At 41.0% G+C, this 20291-nt stretch overlaps 1 protein-coding gene across 1 annotated transcript; it reads left to right on the top strand.

The window, feature by feature from the left end:
• The first annotated feature begins 4815 nt into the window (after nucleotides 1-4815).
• LOC148019393 (flavanone 3-dioxygenase 2-like) lies at nucleotides 4816-6727 on the top strand. Its single transcript, XM_087701399.1, has 4 exons — nucleotides 4816-5170; nucleotides 5277-5512; nucleotides 5637-5967; nucleotides 6271-6727. Exons 1-4 carry the CDS (start codon nucleotides 4892-4894, stop codon nucleotides 6511-6513), a joined length of 1089 nt encoding a protein of 362 aa, XP_087557525.1. The 5' UTR covers nucleotides 4816-4891; the 3' UTR covers nucleotides 6514-6727.
• The last annotated feature ends 13564 nt before the right edge of the window (nucleotides 6728-20291 follow it).

The following is a 20291-nucleotide window of genomic DNA, read 5'->3' as shown; positions in this document are numbered from 1 at the left end:
GGTTGTAACCTGAGAAGCCATCCATGAAACTATAGGCCTCTTTTCTTGCTTCTTTCTCAAGTATGTGCTCCATGTAAGGCAATGGATAATTATCTCTCTTAGTCATGGCATTGAATTTCTTATTGTTCTTCATGCACACTCAAATTTTTATGTTCTTCTTTAAGACAATTACAATGGGTGACACCCAGTCCATGTGTGCGATCACATAGATAAGTCTTACCTTCAATAGCTTGTCAATCTCTTCCTTCACAATGTAAGAATGTTTTGGATTCATTGGGTAAGGTCCTTGCTCTATTGGTGTTGCGTCAGGAAAGAAACGATATGTTATGTGTTATGATCCTTGGATCAAATCTTTTGAGTTCGTCTAAGAACCATGCAAACACATCCATATACTCTCACAAGAAAGCATTAAGATCAGCCTCTTCTTGCTTGGTCAATTCATTAGTTATAGACATGAGTCTAGGCTTCTCCCCTTTCCTTGCTAAGTCAAATTCCTTGACTTTGGCAAGTCCTTCTACCAGTTCACTCATTTGTCCTTGTCTTTTTGCACCCAACAAGATGACTACACTGTCCCCTTTCTTGAATTTAGTGAAGCGCTTTGGTAGGTCTTGGGGATTCTTTTGTTGTTCGACTTTTGAGCCTTTTGGCTATCCTCTCTTTTTCTCCTTTCGATTCTAAGTTGAACTTACAAATCTCGCTAGAGGATGGAGTTTCCCCTAGTGATCACAGCTCTGAGGTCGAATCCATCCTAAAGAGAGGTGCAACACTTGGCTAGACTAGTCGTGCTTACTCATAGTCCATCACACCTAAGTGATCCAGTCAATTGTGATCACATTCAGTTCTGAAGACTCCTCTTTCAATCCTTAATGCATTGGCCCTCTACGGCTTGGAGTCTACTTTTATTTGTTTGATCACTCATTGGCCCGTTAGTGTCATACTCTATTGTCTTGGCCTCTTCTTCACTGTCTTCATTTGAGGAATAGTAGTTCTTGTACTTGTCATCTGAATTGCTATCTTCTGACTGCTCATCGTCATCTAGGTCTCTATTCTCTCGACTCTCTTTTCATTAGTGATCAGTGCCCAATCGTACATAAGGCTTAGGTCATGCACTTTGGTCCATCACCATCTCGGTTCATCCACCCATGAGATCTTGAAGTAACTTGAGATTAGCAATTGGGTGACCAACTAGCTTCCTTGTCAGATATTGAAGAATCCCATGGAGTTCGTTTCTTAATGGAATATGGAAAGGGGTGGGAATTTGTTTCTTGCTAGGGTTTTTGACCATCATATAGAGTGGCACTAATGGTAGGATCTTACCCCTTGGAATTTGAGGTGCAGTGGCTTTATGGGAGTCACCAGATGTTCTTCCAAAACCTGCTTATAATCTTCATTCTCATCCAAAAATGGTAGGTGAATGGTGGCTAGCACGTGCATCCAATCCTGCTCATCCTTAGGGTAGGGAATGTACTTTGTCAAGGGTTCACATGAATTCCTGACTTCGGTGTCTCCTTTCAAGATAGAGGAGATGGCATCTAAGTCGAGCCCAGTGTGGTCTTCTAGGTATCCATCTCAACTCTTATTGCCTTCGATCTATTACCCTAGAATCAATTATTCTTCCAAATTCCTAACCAAGGCTTTAGGCCCTTTCTAGCATGTTTCTTGGGTTGAGACTTCTATGATAGATCTTCTTGATTTAATTGTCAAGTGATTACCATCATAATGGACACAATGTACATTGGGTCCGGGTCTTTAGGCATTTTTTCTTGGTAGAATTCATGTTTATCTTCTTGATAGTGTTGATGTCCATGTTCTTTATTTGTAATTAGACTTTGTATGGGATTTGGATTTGTATTTGGAGTAGTATACATGGTGTATTCTCTTTCTTTTCAAAAATATATATTGGAACTCGAGAGTTGCATTTGTATTTAGAGTAGTACACATGGTGCGTTGTCTTTCTTTTCAATAGTGTATCTTGGAGCCTAAGAGTCGGATAGATTTTGAGAGATATATATAGCCTTGGCTTATTGGCTTCTTGGCATATATGTGCTTTGAGGATTGCAGACATGGGAGCAGGAGTTAGTGTACTTAGCCATGTAGTTATGCAAGTTTGGGATAACCCATCGGTGGAGACAACAAGGTTTAATTTCATGTTGGCTAATGGCATGAAAGTTAAGCCATTCGAAGTATTGAAGGACTGGCCATTGAATATAACACGTGTCCAGTTCTCGGTGAACTTCATTGTTATGAAGGGGGTAGATTATGATATCTTGCTAGCCATGGATGAGGAACCAGTGAGCGATCAAAGACTCGGGTAACGGCCTCATATTACCTCCTTCTCATATTCATCCAAAAATCTATCACATAGTTCCTCAAATGATTTGATTGACCCTCTTGGGAGTCTCGCTCTACTCTGCAGTCGTGTTGTCTATGAGTCTCTTTGTGAGAAGCTCGCTCAATGTGAGATTGGCTTCTAGTGCTCTTTCCCTCTCTGCATTGGGCCCTATCCTATTCCAATTAGCAAGCGCTAAAACTTGTTGGATCTCTCGCATTTCTATTTCTTGCCTTGTCCTTTGAGCTTGCTATTCTTTGTTGTAAGCAGCCATGCCTTGCATCACCTTCTTGGCCAATCTCTGCTCTTTCTCAAGGTCAACTATGATATCCTCAATCGACCTACCATGATGCTCCATCTTGATTTGTAAATCGAACCAATTGATCATCTCCTGGATATCAACTAGAAACTCTCCCAAGTCGAACTGGTCATTTTCATGATTAGAGCTTGGTCCTGACATCTAGTCGGTCTCTTCGTCTACTAGGTTGAGTCCCTAATCGGTCTCCTTGCTCTCAAAGAGGCTTGCTTTTGATACTTGGTGGCCTTGGCCATGCATTTGAAATTTGAGGGTCTCCTCCCATTAATGGGTTCATTCAAGTCACTTATCTTGCATGTGAATTCCTTGTTAGTCTAGCTAGTCCTCAAATTTAAGTGTGCTCAAGTGTTCGTGGGGTGCTTCTTTTCGTGTGTAGTGCGAAATCAGTCATTTTGCTTTCTAAGTACACTTCAAGTGATTGTTCAGACAGTGTGTGAGACTATGACAAAAACAATGTGATGCAATGCAGTTTTTTAGTCTACTCCCAGGTGATAGTTACTCTAATAGGTTCTGTTGGGTCCTCTAAGACATTTTAGATGGTGGTCTGAGAGGCTTGCTCGAGGTCGCTTCTTAGGCAACTGAGTTGGGATCTTAAAGTCTAGAGGCTCTATGAGCCGTCCAATGTGCTTTCCTATGAGTATAGCAATAGTAAGACTTTGTAGCAGTAACAAGACTTCTTTGTAATCATGATTTAACATTTTGTTTGTAGCTTGCCTACATTTATATGATATCAAATATACATATTCTCTCATTTTCATATACTTCAGTCTTTGTAGGCATTCATAAAGATTTTGGCATCAATATGGGACTCTTTTTTGAAAGTTAATGCAGCTTTACCATCCATGATATATATAATGTTAAGATAAATTCTTAAAAATAGTTTGAGCTCTCTTTTCTACATGTTTAAACCTTTAAATGCATAGTGTATAATGCTTTTAGTTAACATTGCACTTAATTATATATGACATTTTAGTTGTTTAAAGTAGTTTTAACTTTAACATAGTCATTGATTTTAAAGTGCATTTTTAATGCTTAATTATATGCATGATTTATATGAATTTGGTTTGCTCTATTTCTATGCAAATTGGCTATTTTGTTAAACTTTGGTTAATGCATGCTACCAAAATATGATTGTTTCCTTTACTTCCATACTAAATATGCTAGTTTATTTTCATACTACCAAACAATGGTTGTCAATATGCTTTAACTTTCAAATGTATGGTGTGTAGTACTTTTAGGTAGCATTGATTCTTATTTCTATGTGACAACTAAGTAGTTTAAAATAATGTTAGCTTCAAGATAACTTTTAAAATGGATTTCATAATGTAAATGCTTAAATGCTTGTATAATGTAAACCTTTGATTTATGTCTAATTATGTTGTGTATGGATTGGTTGTTTACTTTTATGATATCCAAAAACGACTATTGAAGTGAACTTAACAATATAACACCCTTCCACTAAGAAATGTATATGAAAAATGTACTTATGTAATGAAGGTTATTCTATATTTTTGGCCATCATTTTAAGCTAATTTTTGCCCTTCGAAAAGAAAAGGGATGGTACCCTTCAACTTTGAGGGCTACCTCACACTCGCGTCCTCAAAATACAAAAGAAGGAAGATTCAAGATATTTATAAAAGGCAAAAGGCATGGTATCCTTTGAGGGCTACCTCACGCCTCACGAGTCACACTCCCGAGGGCCGAGTGCCTTCCTCAAAAGACAAAAGAATGAAGATATTTATAAAATGAAAAAGGCATGGTACCCTTCAACATTGAGGGCTACCTTAGGCCGTAACCTCACACTCGCGAGTCGCGTCCTCAAAAGACAAAAAGAAGGAAGATATTTATAAAAAGTCAAAAGTACAGTTGGAGTTATGTACAAGCTAAATTCAGTATGTAAGAATCTGTGTCAGATCTTGAAGTCTTAGCACAAACCTCGTTACCTCTGCATGCGAAGAGCGCCGATGGCCTTTTGTTTTGTTCTTTGTGAGTAAAGAAAAGGAACTGTGTGCTGGCAGGGTCACTTGACTCACTTCAGTGAGCTGGTTGGCCGGGGCCCGGGGGGCTCGTGATGCATCGATCACCGCGACCCAATCAGCACGTGATGCGTGCTGCCTCGATGACCACGTGGCACGACCCAAGCAGAGACGCTTTAAAATCACTGAGAACAGAATCAAGAGGAATGAGATTGGTCTGTTGCTGCAGTTCAAGCGGACAACGTCTTGCGAACTTCCCATTTCTGAGTTATGGCTCCGGCCGGGGTTGCTGTCCCTCCTCCCATCGCCCCTGCTCTGCCTGTGAAGGGCGTGAAGGAGATCCTGGACGAGGGGGGCGTCACGAGCGTTCCCGATAAGTTCATCCGGCCGGCCCACGAGCGCCCCCAGCTGGGCGAAGTCGCGACGGACGAGCACATCCCCGTCATCGACATCTCGGCGCTCGTCGGCCAATCAGAAGTCCCCACGTCCAAGCGGGCGGAGGCGATTCGCCAGATCGGCGATGCGTGCGAGGCGTGGGGCTTCTTCCAGGTTAGCTCGGGGTCTTGGCTGCTACGTGGCGGCCAGGGTTGGGTTCCGTAGGCTTGTAGTGCGTATGTGACGACGAGTGCATGACGTGGCAGGCTCTGGTTGGCAGGTGGTGGGCCACGGCGTAGATGTGCAGCACATGCTGGGTGGCGTGAAGAGGTTCTACGAGCTGCCCGCCGCGGAGAAGAAGGCCCAGATGCCACCTGGCGGAGAGGCCAGCGGCGTGGTCCTCACGACGGGCTTCAACGAATCAGAGGGCGCCAAGCAGGACTGGAAGGACGGCCTGGTCATCAGGCGCCGCCCGGGCATCTGCGACGGCTTCCCTCTCACTCCCCAGGCATTGAGGTAATTAAGTGATCGTTCTCCTTAACCTACTCCAGCTGCACCCCCCCCTTATCGATCATTTCCCAGGCTTGCAGGTTATTAATTACGCTCGAAACCCATCCTTAATTACATTATTTCGCCGCAGGGAGGAGGTCCTGCAGTACCTGGCCAGCATCGAGTCGCTGGGGCGGATCATCTACGAGGCCATGTTCGAGAGCCTGGGTCTCAGCGGAGAGTACGTCGAGAGAGAGGGTGCGCTGCCGGAGATCGACAGGATCTCCATGATCATCAACTTCTACCCGCCGTGCCCTGACCCCAGCCTCGTCCTGGCTCTCCGCCCCCATGCGGACGTCGGCACCGTCACTCTCTTGCTGCCCGACCAAGTGCCGGGCCTCCAGGTCCGCAAGGGCGACTCGTGGGTGGCTATCAACCCGCTCCCCAACGCCCTCATCGTCAACGTCGCCAACCAAGTCGAAGTACGCATCCCTCGCAACCTTCTTACTCTAATATCGGCCTTGTTCATCAAAAAGTTTATTTTTTGTGAACATTATAGCCACTATCTATTTCTATATTTTATCTTTTATCTTTTACGTGTGTCTTCTATTGGGGCTAGCCAACTTTAAAATGTAGTTTCCTTCAACGTATATGCCTTCCTTTGTAGGTTTCATGTATGCTGGCCTTTTTGCTAGTTCATGGCTCCCACACAAACCTACATCATAGAAGACATAACTCTCTCGATTTGACTTAGTTTCTTTTCTGTGAGCATTCTCTCTTTACAGATTCTTAGCAATGGCAAATATAAGAGCATGGAACATCGAGTTGTAGCAAATCAAGATCGTGCACGTATGTCAGTTGTGACCTTCTTTGCACCTCGTGAAGAAACAGAAATTGCTCCTCTCCCAGCCCTTTGCAATGAGCACAACCCTCCCATATTTCGATCTGTGGCATATGGCGAGTTTCTCCAAAATTACCTAACTATGAATATCTCTCATTATAGATTAACGACCTCTACCAAAATGTAAGCATGCAATAACCAAGGTGCCACTTAGAGCCCTATTTATTTCATCTTTTAATATCACATTGTAAGCCTTCTAGATAGCCAATATGTGGCCATCCAATATAGAGCATTAAATAATTCATTGAATGTAAAGTTGACGTAACTTCTAGATGTACTTGTGTGTAACGAAAATCTCTGTATTGAACGATTTGAAAGTAAACCATCAATACTTTATAATATTCTTTTTTGTCATACGTATGGAAGATGTCTTGATTCTTCTAAAAGCAATAACTATTCTTTGGAAATGCTAGTTATGATCATTTATGAAATGGAGCTTTAAAAAAGGTGAACCTCTAAACACCCCTAAGAGTTTAATCCTTATAATGAAGACACGTTACTCATGGTCAAGAGTTTGGAGTTTTGGATTGCTAAAGCCCAAAAGGTCAATTGAAAATTGAAAGGTATAGACATGATAAGAGGAGTTTGATTTTAGGTCAAAAAGAGGGTAGTGTGTCAAAAAATGAAGCCCTTCTAAATGAAGTTTTGGCTTGCTAAAGCCCAAAGGGTCGATTGGAAATTGGAAGGCATAGACATGATAAGAGGAGTTCGATTTTAGGTCAAAAATAGGGTAGGGTGTTTTAAAAACCCCTTATTTTAAACTCACATGTTATATACACATTATATCTAGGAGTGAATCTCCCCCCCTCGATAAGAAGCGAAGGCCTAAAGACTAGACGCTCATTAAAAAACTTACAATTTTTTGAGTTTCTATAGGCCAAATGAAAAAAGAGAATGGAAGGAGGGGTCCTAAGCAAAATAGGGTGCTCAAAGCTAAATTTGTAGCTTTTGCTTTTGAAAAAAAACCTTCAGCTTTTATATTAAAGTTGATTGCTTTTTGAGATTTTTGGATATGAGGGGGTAGTCTTTGTGAGATTGAAAGAGAAACAAAGCTAAAGGACATGAGAAAATGACGATTTGTAGTTATGTGTGGAGGGAGGCAAAGGAGTAATGTAATAGCGAGGAAAGCTTGCTCCACCCTCACTATTTCTGAGAACATACATGTAGAGCTCTTGTAGATTCAACTTGATTGATCTCTTAGTTTTATAAGCTTTGGGTGCTCTTTGTCTCTTTCTCCATCCACTCTCTTAGTAGATGGCCATAAGAGTCCTTGAATAAAAAGGGGTTATTTATAGATTGAATCTCTACCTTTATATTCAATATGTGAATAACCCCTTTCTATTCAATATGTAAAACACAACCCTTCTAAATGTAAAAATGTATGAAAATTGTGTTTTAAAAACCACTTATTTTTTTCTTCATCATGTAATGCTTTCATTAGCATTCTAATTGCTACATCACCTGTCGAATTCGCCGTTGTTGAGCTCGTAAACGATTTAACTCATCTCGCCAAGGAGTTGCATAACTGTACCATTCATCCACAAATGCCAAAAGCATATTTTTCATAAGGGCTAACTCTTCAGCAAACTGGATCACGTCCATTCTCAGGACGATCAAGAGTAAACACATTGACAACATGATTCTCTGTCTCTGGGCTATGCGAACACTCCGTGGGGCTGGTGTCCGCCATGGCCCTGTCCTCTCCTGCCACAGCAGTCCGATGCTTCCCTTCCAATTCAATTGTTTTGATCTTGAAGTCTATTTGTCGAATGTTGATTCCTTGGTAACATCATAAACAAGGAGGACTCCCATAGCTCCACGATAATATGCAGTTGTTATGGTGCGGAACCGTTCATGTCCAGCGGTGTTCCCAAATTTCAAGCTTGACACGCTTCCCTTGTGATTGTCTTTGTCGCTTGATGACCTTCTCCCCTGCTTTTTTTTTTCCCTTTCCCCCCTTGTTATTTTCTTGCCAGAGACTAATCTTGGCTATTAATATACAGCTTTTCCAACCCACTAATCCCGTTTGGGTCATGTCTGAACTGGTACTTGTTGCCGCTACAAATAAAGAGGGTGCCTTGGATTTTTTGCTCTCCCTTTTGTTAACCAATATGGTGACTGATCCTGTTCTCTCTCGTGTGATTAAGGCCTACGTTGCATCAGCCTTGTTCCTTGACTCTGAAGTTTGTATCTGACATTTTCTTTTCACCAATAGCAACTCTCCCTTCATTTCAGATAGTTGTTTTTCAAGTTCATCTTTGATCTTGTGCAAAGACTGCTTCTCCAGTTCAAGAGTTTCTATTGCCTTGCCCTTCTCTTGCATGGTTTTTGTTATTATGTCTTCATCATATTTATATCGCTAGTCACCAGCTTCGTCCAATGCTTCATTGTACAATGTTTCAAGATGAGCCCTTCATGCTTGAACTCATTTCAGTTAGTGGCCTTTCACACCTTCAAGGTTTCTCAAGCTCGATTTTAACTCTCAGCTTCTTGTATTTCTTCTTATCTTAGATCCGGGATTTCTTGTACCACTTTGACAGCTTCAGCAATCTTCCTTGGCATCCGTTTTTTTAAATATTTTTGACACGCACACACACACAAGCATTCATTCACACACATGCAGAGATAAATGCACACAGATAATATTATTTACAGTGGAATGAAGTCCCAGCACACACACAGGTTTGAGACGATATCTGCAAACACACTTACGGGAAAGCTAGGGTTCATACACACACAAACACGCAAGCCACACGCAGAACAAAATGCAAACACAATGACTAGGTATACACGAAACACGAATGTCACACACACAAACTTTTTGGTGGATTCCACACCTCGGATGCGTAGCAGCATGACAACGATTTATAGTTCTATTTGAAGGAAGGAAAACGAGTAATCTAAGAGAATGAGGAAAGCTTACTCCACCCTAACTCTTTCTTAGAGCACATATGTACAGATCTCATATATTTAACTTGGTTGATCTATTAGTTTTGTAAGCTTTAGATGCTCTTTATCTCTTTCTCCATCCACTATCTTAGTAGATGGCCATAAGAGTCCTTGAATTCTTCTGGCAAAAGAAATAAGGCTTCCATCTTCACCCTCAATCTATAGAGGGATTTGGACTTCTCGATCCAAACTCGAGGCCACATAATTGTTGCTAACATTCCATGTAGACCTTGAACTCTATCAATTGGGCCAACTTGGCCTAACCTCTTTAAGATTTGGCCTTATAAGCCTTGGACTAGATCATTTACCCTAATTGGGGTCTATTTTTATTATTCGATCAATTTAGGCCATTTTGGTCTATCACTTAGCCCTTTGTGGCCTTGCCCTTATCTTGCATGGCTTGTGGTGGTCTAGTCTTGTCTCACTCGACCCTTGGTAGCCTAAGCCCAAATTGATCAAGTCACTCTTCAACTTGGCCCATGCTAGCTTTGTAAGAAGAAGATAAAGAAAAGAGATCTGTAATTTTTTTCCTTTTCACATGCCTCTCCATCATCACAATGCTACAACACCTTTCCTCAACATCGTGCTACTACCTAGACAACCTCAACCAACCACTATAGGGAACCATGCTGCTGCCTAATCCACACTTGTAATCAGACCCCAATCCATCACATTTTTGACATCTCTCATCGATACCATTACAACATTGGCAACCGGTCCATCATGCTATCATTTTGCCATGCTATGGCGTTGTCGTGATGTAGATGCTCTAGTTGCCACACCACCACCTTATGGTCCAATCTCTCCATGGCATTGCTCTATGCTCTAGCATGACACTTGAGTCTGGTGCTCTAGTCGCCATGCTTTGGAGTCTACTTCATGACTTGTAGCTCTCTTGTGGCCATGCTTGGTCAAGCTAACTTGCTACAATCATTATGATCTTTGTCGTAGTCATCATCATCATTAGATCTAATACCTCCATTGCTTGCCTCATAGTATACAATAGTGATATCATCACCTCTGACACATGGAAATTTTGAAGAGCTCCTACATATGGAAACTCTTGGAATGTAGAACATTATCTAATTTTTCTTAGTATGTATGTATATATTGATTCCCTATGGATAACTAGGGAATTACATTCCCCCCTCACATGTTAAGGAATCCTAGGCATGCATGCATATATTCCTTATATATAACCATGGAATTTTATTTCCCACAACTTAACTAGGGATTTGTAGGTCATGTAATTAGGAAATCATGTTTCTCATATTCCACATCAAGGAATTATAGGCCACATAACTAGAGAATTCCATTCCCTACATTTCATAGTAGGAATAACAAAGAGTCCTTGCCAGGGGGTTCACCATGGGCAACTTATAGAATCATGTATGTGTACGAGAGGGGGTTTATCCAAAAATTACATAAGCATATACATTAGGGATAGGCCCCCATTAGTTTCCCCTTGCAACTATGAAAGTAAGGGGAGTGCGTTGGGGATTTGGGGGGGGGGGGGAGGTGTGGAGGGTGGTGGGAGAGGGGAGTGTGAGGGGGCTCGATATATTGTTACTAAAATGACTAACCATGACCACATGTTGTTGATCAAGTGCAACTAGACTAAGGTAGTGTTTCTTAGTGTCTAGATGTTCAAAAATGATGGTGATTTTGTCAAGCACTCAAGGTGGGTTTATGTACAAGCATGTAAGATAAGATTGTACTTGTTAGAGTTAGTGGTTCTAGTTAGTGGAGGTTGTCCTAGGATCAATTAGCAATCGATTTTGGTGATGGAGATCACCTTTTAGATTATTCATGGCAGTGCAAATAACCTTTAGAGTTAATCATGGTGATATGGACTAGTGTTTGATAAGGTCTTTAACAAAAAATCACCTATCGAGTCAATCACGATGATGTGAAATAGTGTTTATTGATACGGTTTGCAATGAAAAATCAAGAGATTTAAATGAGGGCTACATAAGGCCAATATGTTGTTGGGAATATGATGGTGTGGGACACTGCTCAATGAATACACTTTGGTGATGTACAGGCTCCCAAGAGTCAGTTGTGGTGGTCCAAGCAAGCTAATGTATAGCGTACATTATGGGTCATGGATGCATCTAAGGCAAATTGAAGCAACATGTTGTGTGGTTATGGTGTGGATGTAAGGCATTGAAGTAAGAAAACACTTTTGGAGGTGTTTGATTCAAGCGGCCTAAGTCCTTTGGGTCCAAATAGAATTAACATAGTGTATCTTAGAATGGTAGTGGGTTAAATATCAACATTAATCGCTCATTATGACCAACATAATAGTAATCAAATAGTCCAAGGTACTCAAGATGCACACAATGATATTGATTAGGGCATCAAATGCTACAATCTCAATAGGTCAAGGTCATTGGGTGGAAATTGCAAGAAAAGATCCTACCCATGCCTTGTCTTCCAATTTTCAATAGTTTGCTCATATGGAAGCTAAACAAGAGATGGCATATAAATCGAAACATGCAATAGTGGAAATATCACTTTCGAATGCATGATGATGAATGACGTTGCATTGCAAGTCAAACACAAAATCACATGAAAAATTAATCCCTTTAATTGTAAGCATACCAAGGCTAAGTATTACACAAGGCGGGTCCAACAATAAAATGGGTATTTGAATCTGCATCCATGGACCTTTGGACGTGTCCATGTTACGAGCCATGTTACCATAATCCATTCACCCCTTAGTCATTGTTGTGTCATGGGTCAGTGCAAAATGTTTCATAATTAGGCCCTATTAACATCAAGAATGTGTTTTATCATTTGGCACTTGTTCTACAATTGGCCCCTTTACCCTATTGGCTTGCAATGTTGAGAACTTGTAGATGGTCAAGGTTGTATGTTTTTGTATTGGCTTTCAATATCATGATGTGTGGCCTAACATGCACATGCAAGGGACCTCTTGTGAACATGCTTGTTGGGAAACTGTTTTCCACCTATGTGTGTGTGCATCATCATGATTTTGAATGCCAATGATGAGAAGAGAAGAGAAGTCATAGTTTGATCACGTTTCTCTCCTCCCCCATCTCTCACTCCCTCTCCCCCCTTCTAGCCATTAATGGGCCATGGACCTCATCCTCTAACTACCTCTAGTGATAGTGAAGCTGCTACATGACAATGCCACAACTACTTCTTAATTTGTGAGATGGTCATGGAGAACTTCAAGTTCTACATTGGTGAGTAGCATGTCAACCCCTTCCACAAGGTCCACTTGTTATTTCTTTCCCTCTTTGCCTTAGCACATTAACACACACCATACTTGTGTTCATACTACATTACATAGTTAACATGTCAGTGAACAACCTCATTTGATATAGCCAAAGAATCTTCAAATCTATCAGAAATATGGAAAATTGGACATAACTTCTTATAACACCGTATTGGGGAATATGGGAATTTTCCATAAGTTTGGGATACGTGATCAAATCTTTGGATTTGTTATAACTTGAACACTATAACTCCAAATCAAGCGCTCTATAACTCAATAGATTCCATTTTTCAAGGGCTTTCCAATGATAGGTCACATCATATGGTTTTGAGAAACTTATGGGCATGTTATCCGGGTGCCACTTTTTAGTATTCAAAAAATGGGAATTGGGAGATTCCCAAACTCACTAATATTATGTTTTATTGCTACCTTTGTAAGAGCTGCATGCAAAGTATACATGTTTTTGTATATTTTCCAAACTGAGGATTCGACTTTCAAGATTCAATGAATTTCATCATTGCGACATAAATCAATATTTCAAACTTGGGGCAAATTCAAACATGTCATCATTTCGTTTGGATTGCTCACATACATAATCATTTACATGGACACTTTTGGCTTCTAGTTGTACATACTTTTTTTGCAGTTGTGGGGCCGAATCCCAGGGGGTCCACTAGGGTTTACCATATGGTACCAATGAGTGTAAGGGAGGGGGATTATTTAAGGGAAGGAAGGTACATTTTATAAGGTAAGGTCCCATATATAGGGGGTAGATAAGGGGCACGCAGGTGATGTCTCCTAATTACTACTAGTGAATCCCCGATGGGCTGAATGGTAGTGTGGTAAAAGCAATGTAATTGATGCCATGCCCATTTTCTTTGAAAAATGTGCATGATGAGGAATGAAGTTGAGAAGATTTTATTAATGGTAAGAATAACATAGTAGTTCCAATTTGTAAAAAACAACACTTAATACAATTGAAAAAATCTATTTTCTACATAGTAGTTGTAGCATGTCAATTTGTTGAATATTGACACATTGACTATCTACATGATACTTTCTCACATATCAAGCTCTAAACAGTTGGGTAATTTTGCACAAAAACTCTTCCATGAAAAGGAACCTAGTTATAGTTTAATCCAAACATTAACATCAACAAATTCCATCCATAACTTCAGTAAGATTATTGTTAACCGCGATGCAAGACGAGAAAGAAAATTCAAAAATATGAAATAATGTGAAAAAAGACAGCCTAGCGAGAATAAGAGAGGAAAGGCCAAAAGTGCAAAAGGTCAAGTCAAAGGCAAAGGTGCATCTTAAAATGCAAAGGCACCACTAAAAATTTGTAAAAGAGAACCAGACTTTCTACTATGAAAATTGTAAAATCTAGACGGGCATACGTGAAGGGATAAGACAACTAGAAGTGAATAGGAAAAGAGGACCTTGGCAAGAAACCCTATTATGTAAAAAGGGGATGTGTGCTTAAGGGATTTAGGGTTTGTATATAAACTCAAAAAGTGAATGAGAAGCTCATTCTTTGGTGTATGGCTAAAGCGGTGTCATATTGCTGTGCATTCGAGGTGTGAAAACCACCCAAAAGTTGTGTGTGGGATTTGATACTTTGTACATATTTAGTTGTTGTGTTTATACTTTTGTTCTACGTGGAAGAGGGTTTGGAGTAAGAGGAATTAATCAATAATGATCTGATTGACATGGGACTTTGGAACTTAGAGTTGAAGATGGCTTTATATAGAAAGTTCAGTAGATTCCTAATGATTTGAAAGCAGTTTACAAGAATGTTTTGGAGAGAGAACAAGGGATCTGTTGAATAGTGGTTCTCTGAATAGAGCTCGTTCTGAGATATCAAGTGTGGAGGAACACAAGTGTGTTGTGGGCTAAGAATGATGTGGGTGAAGCTTTCTATGTAGGAACTGCTTCATTGAAGAAGGCCATCCCAAAAACTTTTTGTGGGTGACAGAAAGCTCTGATTTCCTTTTATAAATGGTTTACGTTTTGCAGCTACACTGTGGGTGGGTTGGGAAGGCTTTCACATGACCGTGAATGGAAAGCACATTACTTCCTTCGAGTATCGGCAGAACTTGAAACCATCATTGGTTGTAGATGTCAAGTTAAAAGGCAATGTCAAACCCATTTCAGTCATGGCCATTGGCCTGCCAACATCAGAGGATGTTAGACAAGTGGATTTTGAAGTTTCTCAAAGCACCTCCTTTACCTCCCAAGAGGAGGAATGAACTCTTCATTGGTGTATTTTCTTCTGGAAATAATATTGATCGTCACATGGCAGTTCGGCGATCATGGATGCTATATGAAGCCGTTCGCTCTGATCGTGTTATAGTACGCTTCTTTGTTGGACAGCATTCAAATAAATGAGAAAACAAAGAGCTTTGGAGGGAGTGCTCAATTGGGAGAAGGCCGCGTTTCTTAAAAAAAAGGGAGCGCAGTGTATTGAGAGTGTGGAAGAAAAAGCAGAAAACGGGGGAAAAAAACAGAGGGGAATCTACTGGGAGTAAAAAAAGGGGGAAGTTTTGTCTGATCATTAGGAGCTAACAAAAATGGAAGCGAAAGCTTGAAGAAGTTTATGAAGCTTTAAATCATATGTAGCAGATCTGTTTTGGAAAACAGCATTGCCGACTCATTGCCAATGGGCATCGCTGTCGAGTCTCATTGACACCCGTTGCGTTTCCATAGATTGATACCATCGCGTTTCCACAGATTGATACCCGTCACGTTTCCACAAATTGATACCCGTCTTGTGAAAGTCAGACTGATACCCTTCTTGTGAAACCCATAATACTCGAGCACGGACAATTGGGATCTAGATCAGCAAGCAACTTCAAGCTAGTTATTGTTGGTGATGAAAAGCTAAGTAGTGGAGGACTTGGACAGTAGTTCACTTCATCCAGTTCACAGAATCGAATTCTGTTGCAATGAGCCTCTAAAATTGCAGAAACAAGTGGAAGTCAAGATGCAAGTTCTTTTGCAGCAAGTGGAATTATTGACACTAGATTTTTCACCCCAGGAGGACAGTGGAGAACCCCTTCAGCAATGACATTTCAACCTCTCGAATCTGGTCAATTTTTAGGACGTACAGAGATAATGCCAGATCAAAAGCAGAAGTATCTTCAACGTTTACAGCAGCAGTCACAATTACAACTACTACAAAATCTTCAAGTCTCTCAAAATGCAGTATTTCAACATCAACAGTTTTATCTTCAGTTCTTTTGTTCTCAAAGAATCTTCCCACATTTGGAGATCCTTATAGACAGTTGGCTTAAGCCTATATGCTAGAGCATACACTGAATCCAGTTGTAAAACTCTATCAAAGCTTGGTACTCCACATTCCTATGAAACTTTCAACCTGCAACAGAGATCTCAGACTTTCAGATTCTGCATTATGATCTGTAAACCTAGAGCCATTAAAACTGAATCAAATGTCTTTGAATCAGTTTAAAACAATATCAACATGGCAATGAAAATGCATGTTACACAAGTTTGATCTTATCACAATTCTATATGGTGAAGAATTACGTATTTTGGAAGACCTGTGACAGAGTTTTAACTGTGCAAGAGCTGTGTATATCTATGTAAAATTACACCAGATCTAGATGGCTGCTACAGAAATTTTATCTATTCAAGAGAGTTGCTAATTATATGACATGAGTATTCATCAAGTTGTTTATTGGAGATGCTCCCATTCAGATGTAGCTGGATATATGTCACATATTATCTAAAATTGAGCTTTCAAATTGAACCTAAAATTGAGCTTTCAAATTGAACATGATCTCGCTTGATTGATCTTCTATCCTGAAATTAGTCAAGGTCCTCTGTGGTCGCGACTTTGCTTTCGAAAACCCTTCGACATCTTTGGTGAACCCGATGTGAAAGCGTCGCAGAAATTTCAGGATGGGAGATACTTTAGCCTCTATTTCAGCCTCTTCTACAATTCCAGCTGTGTCTTCTACTTCAGCTCCATCAATGATTGCTACGTCAAGTACTTCAACAGAGGATCTAAAGCAGATTTTGCAGAATATGTCCATGTATATGCAGCTCCAAAATCAGCAGACACAATTGTATATGCAACAACAAGAACAATTGCATCAACAACAGTTGTCTCAGCAAAGGCAACTCTATTCGGAGCAGGAGAATGCAAACAGCGCGACTAAGGCGATTGAAGCAGTTGAAAATGAGAAGAAGCTATTTGATGGCCGTAATGTTTCAGCATATTTGAAGACATATGAGATCAAGATGGGGTTTTTTGGAGTTCCAGCTGGACTTATGAGTAAGTACTTCCTTCGTCTTGTCACACCCGCTTTGAGGGCAAAAGTGACTGATCTTTTTATTCAAAATACACATTGGCAAGATTTTAAGAAGGCCCTGAAAGAAGAATATTTCCTTGAGGACTTTGGTATGGCTACTCGGCGGTCATTTCGAGAGTGGGTCTACATGCCAAACAAAGGTCTAGCTGCTTTAGAGTTGATTTGAGAATTTGAAGAGAGGTATAGTCAGCTTGATGCTATTGAACAAAGAGCATTGGATGTTGAAAAAGTTGAGCTTTTCTTGCAAGCTGCAGATCCTGTTCTTCAGGAAGAGTTGGGTGAGCTTCTTGAGGATCTCACGAAGCCTATGGGTCTTAAAACGGATTGGCAGGATGCCCAGGATGCAGTCTCGACTTTGACCAAGAGGAGGATATGGAAGACTCGCCTACAGAATGGTTCCATGACACCGACACCATCATCTGCTCCTATGCCTACTTCTATCCCTGTTATTTCTTCTTCTCCTCAGCTAGTTTCTTGGCCTATGCCAGTGCCTACTGTTTCCACTCCACCTATTCCTCCTGTTCCACGACCGATGCCTACACCTTCTGCTCCAAAACCATCTGCTCCATCGGTGCCTACCTCTCTTGATGACATAATTAAAGGCATAACGGATTTGACACTGGAGTTAGTTAAAGCGGAGTTGGTGGGAAAATTGAAAGATCAGTTTGCTTCGACTGCGCCTACTACTTCTTCTATTGCTCCTACTACACCTAGGAGTGCTCCTAGTGCACCTAGGAGAGATCGGAGATGTATTTGGTACGATAGTACGGACCATCAGCATTGCAGGGATTGTGAATCTTTTCAGGATGCAAGGAGGAAGAATTTGGTATTTTGGGGACAAGATGGTAAGATTTGGTTGACTGAGACAGGAGCTCCACTTGCTACCAACTTTGGTAAAGGTGGAATGAAGAAGTTAGTGGACGACATGGATGCGCGTACTTCTTATGTGACAGTTAGAGGTGATGCTTCTGCATATGGAGTCCAGATTGAGAAGGGATCAGAGACTTAGTCAGCACTATGGATTTATGCTATGGAGACTGCAAACAAGGGAAAAATTCAGCAAACTGTTTTGACTAGTGCAGGCTCTAGCATCAGATCAGAGACAGGTTGGGATTCGCCTGTTGACAGGTACTCTATTTATGCTTATTTGGCTAAGTCTCATGGAGCAGATGTGCTTGTTGAGGAGAAGCGTAAGAGGGATGAAGAAAATCCAAGTGCAGCTAAGAAGACTAGAGGGGGTGAGTTTGTTACACCACCTACTGCAGGACCGTCTTCAAGACCAGGGCCAGATCGACAGATGGAAGATGCTCAAAAGAGAGAAAAGAGGCAAGAGCCTAGAGAGAGAAAGCAGCCAGGGTTTAGATTGATGTCCGATATTGAGACATCCACAGACATGAAGAAAATCTTTAATGATAAGATACTTGGTAGTGAGGTGACTTTCACTATTTCTGAGGTTTTGGGCATCTCGAAAAGAGAGTTTCAAGATCAGTTTCAGGAGGTTTTGAAGAGGAAAAGACATGCATTGCCTACCATTGATACACAGGGAGTTTTGATTGGGGAGTTGGATGAGGATGAGGATGAGGTTATGGTTGAGAATGCTTCTATTTTTCCGCAGGTAGAGAAGAGGGTTCAGCCTATGCATTATGCTGAAACTGATGAGCCTATCTTGATACCGCGTAGTCACTTTTCGCGAATTCATTGGGCTAGGGCAACTACAGAGAGGATGGTTAAAATTGGAGAGAAACAGGTGCCTTATGTTGCTTTGGTGGATCATGGTTCAGAGATTAATCTCATAGTTCATGGAGCTTATGAGAGTAACAGATGGCCTATGGATGTAGAGCATGGGTGGCGTATGAGAGCTGCCAATAACACTGCAGGTAATTTGTATGCTGCCTGTCCCAGTGTCAGGGTTTCTATTGGTGATGTAGAGGAGGATTTCCATTTCTTTGTGCAAGATTCATGCTCTTATCCTATAATTCTTGGACAGCCATTCATCACAGAGATGCGCATGGAAACAAAGGTAATGGATGATGGATCTACTTATGCACGAATTCGCAGTAAAGATGGTATGAGAGCAGTTCAATTTATGACTGTGTGTGTGAACCATGTTAGAAACAGGGATACTCTCAGAGATGCACCTTTGCCCACTGTGAGGGATTCGGGTTTTCATTAGGTACCGCCGTTTCGCGAGACGACGGTGGTACAGAGCAGAGGAGATTGGAGTTCTCGCCTCCTGGCAGCAGTGTTTTCTCCTTCGATTTTGTTGGGATTTTAGCAAAAAGTTCGATGAGCTATCAGAAGATTTCTAGCTTGCCTAGAGCTGCCAAGCTGTACATATACAGGAAGGAGAAAAATTTGAAAAATGCACGAATTTTAGAGGATGATGAGCACATAGATGGGATGTATGACAGTGTGATTTGTGCAGATACGATGACAAAGATGGAAGATATGTTGAAAACTGATATGCAGAGTTGTCACAGTAATGTATTAGTGCAATCCCTGGACATGTTTCATGAAATTGCAGATTTTGTGTCACAGATTGAGTCAGAGGCTGAGGTGGCTCAGCAAAAAGTGTTGAGTGCTGAAGAAATTCAGCAAACAGAGTTTCTAGCTGGTTATGATCAGCTTTCAGAAACACAGAGGGCTGAAAACTTTCAGCCAACAGAGTTTACTGCTGAAATATTTCAGCATCCAGAGTTTAGGGCTGTTTCTATGTAGTCCATAGAGCAGAGGGCTGAGGATATTTAGCCATTGGAGTGCAGAATTGTTGATTTGAGTAATGCAAAAGAGCATAATGAAGCCAGGGTTGACACGAAATACAAAACTATGGATAAGAAGGTGAAGTCGGTAGCTGTACCGCTTCCACCTGACAGTGATCAGCAAATAGAGAGGGCTGCTAAACAGCCAATTTTGAGGAATCTGGAGCATATTGGTCATAAATTTTCAACAGAGACTCTTGCTGAATTGAAAATTGGAAATTGTGATTTTTTGTTACCCATAGAGAAGCAATGCTTTCAGGAGATGCTTGAGCGACATGGAAGGGGATTTGCTTTTTCTCGCATGAGATTGGATGTGTGAATCCTGATATTGTTGCTCTTGTGGTCATTTTTACTATTCCTCATATTCCATGGAATCTCGGACCTATTCCAGTGCCTAAAGCACACCTGCCAAAGCTGATTGATTTATTGAATGAGAAAATCAGGATGGGAATTCTTGAGCCTTCATCTGCATCATACTCAAACAGGTGGTTTACGGTTCCAAAGAAGAATGGTACTCTCTGATTTATACAGGACATGCAGCCAGTAAACAGAGTTACTATCAGGAATGTTGGTATAGGTCCAGTTGTGGATGAGTTTGCAAAGGCATTTGCTGGAC

Source organism: Lygodium microphyllum, chromosome 20, assembly GCF_053477565.2.
Source record: "Lygodium microphyllum isolate KBCC chromosome 20, Lygodium_microphyllum_v1.1.10, whole genome shotgun sequence".
Classification (NCBI taxonomy): Eukaryota; Viridiplantae; Streptophyta; class Polypodiopsida; order Schizaeales; family Lygodiaceae; genus Lygodium; species Lygodium microphyllum.
The sequence above is the reverse complement of the archived record's forward strand: the minus strand, read 5'-3'. Positions and strand labels throughout refer to the sequence as shown.

Coding starts and splice junctions, on each gene's coding strand:
- LOC148019393 (XM_087701399.1), top strand. CDS start 4,892: ATGGCTCCGGCCGGGGTTGCTGTCCCTCCTCCCATCGCCCCTGCTCTG. Junction 5,513..5,636: donor CTCACTCCCCAGGCATTGAG/GTAATTAAGTGA, acceptor ATTTCGCCGCAG/GGAGGAGGTCCTGCAGTACC. Junction 5,968..6,270: donor ACGTCGCCAACCAAGTCGAA/GTACGCATCCCT, acceptor CTCTCTTTACAG/ATTCTTAGCAATGGCAAATA.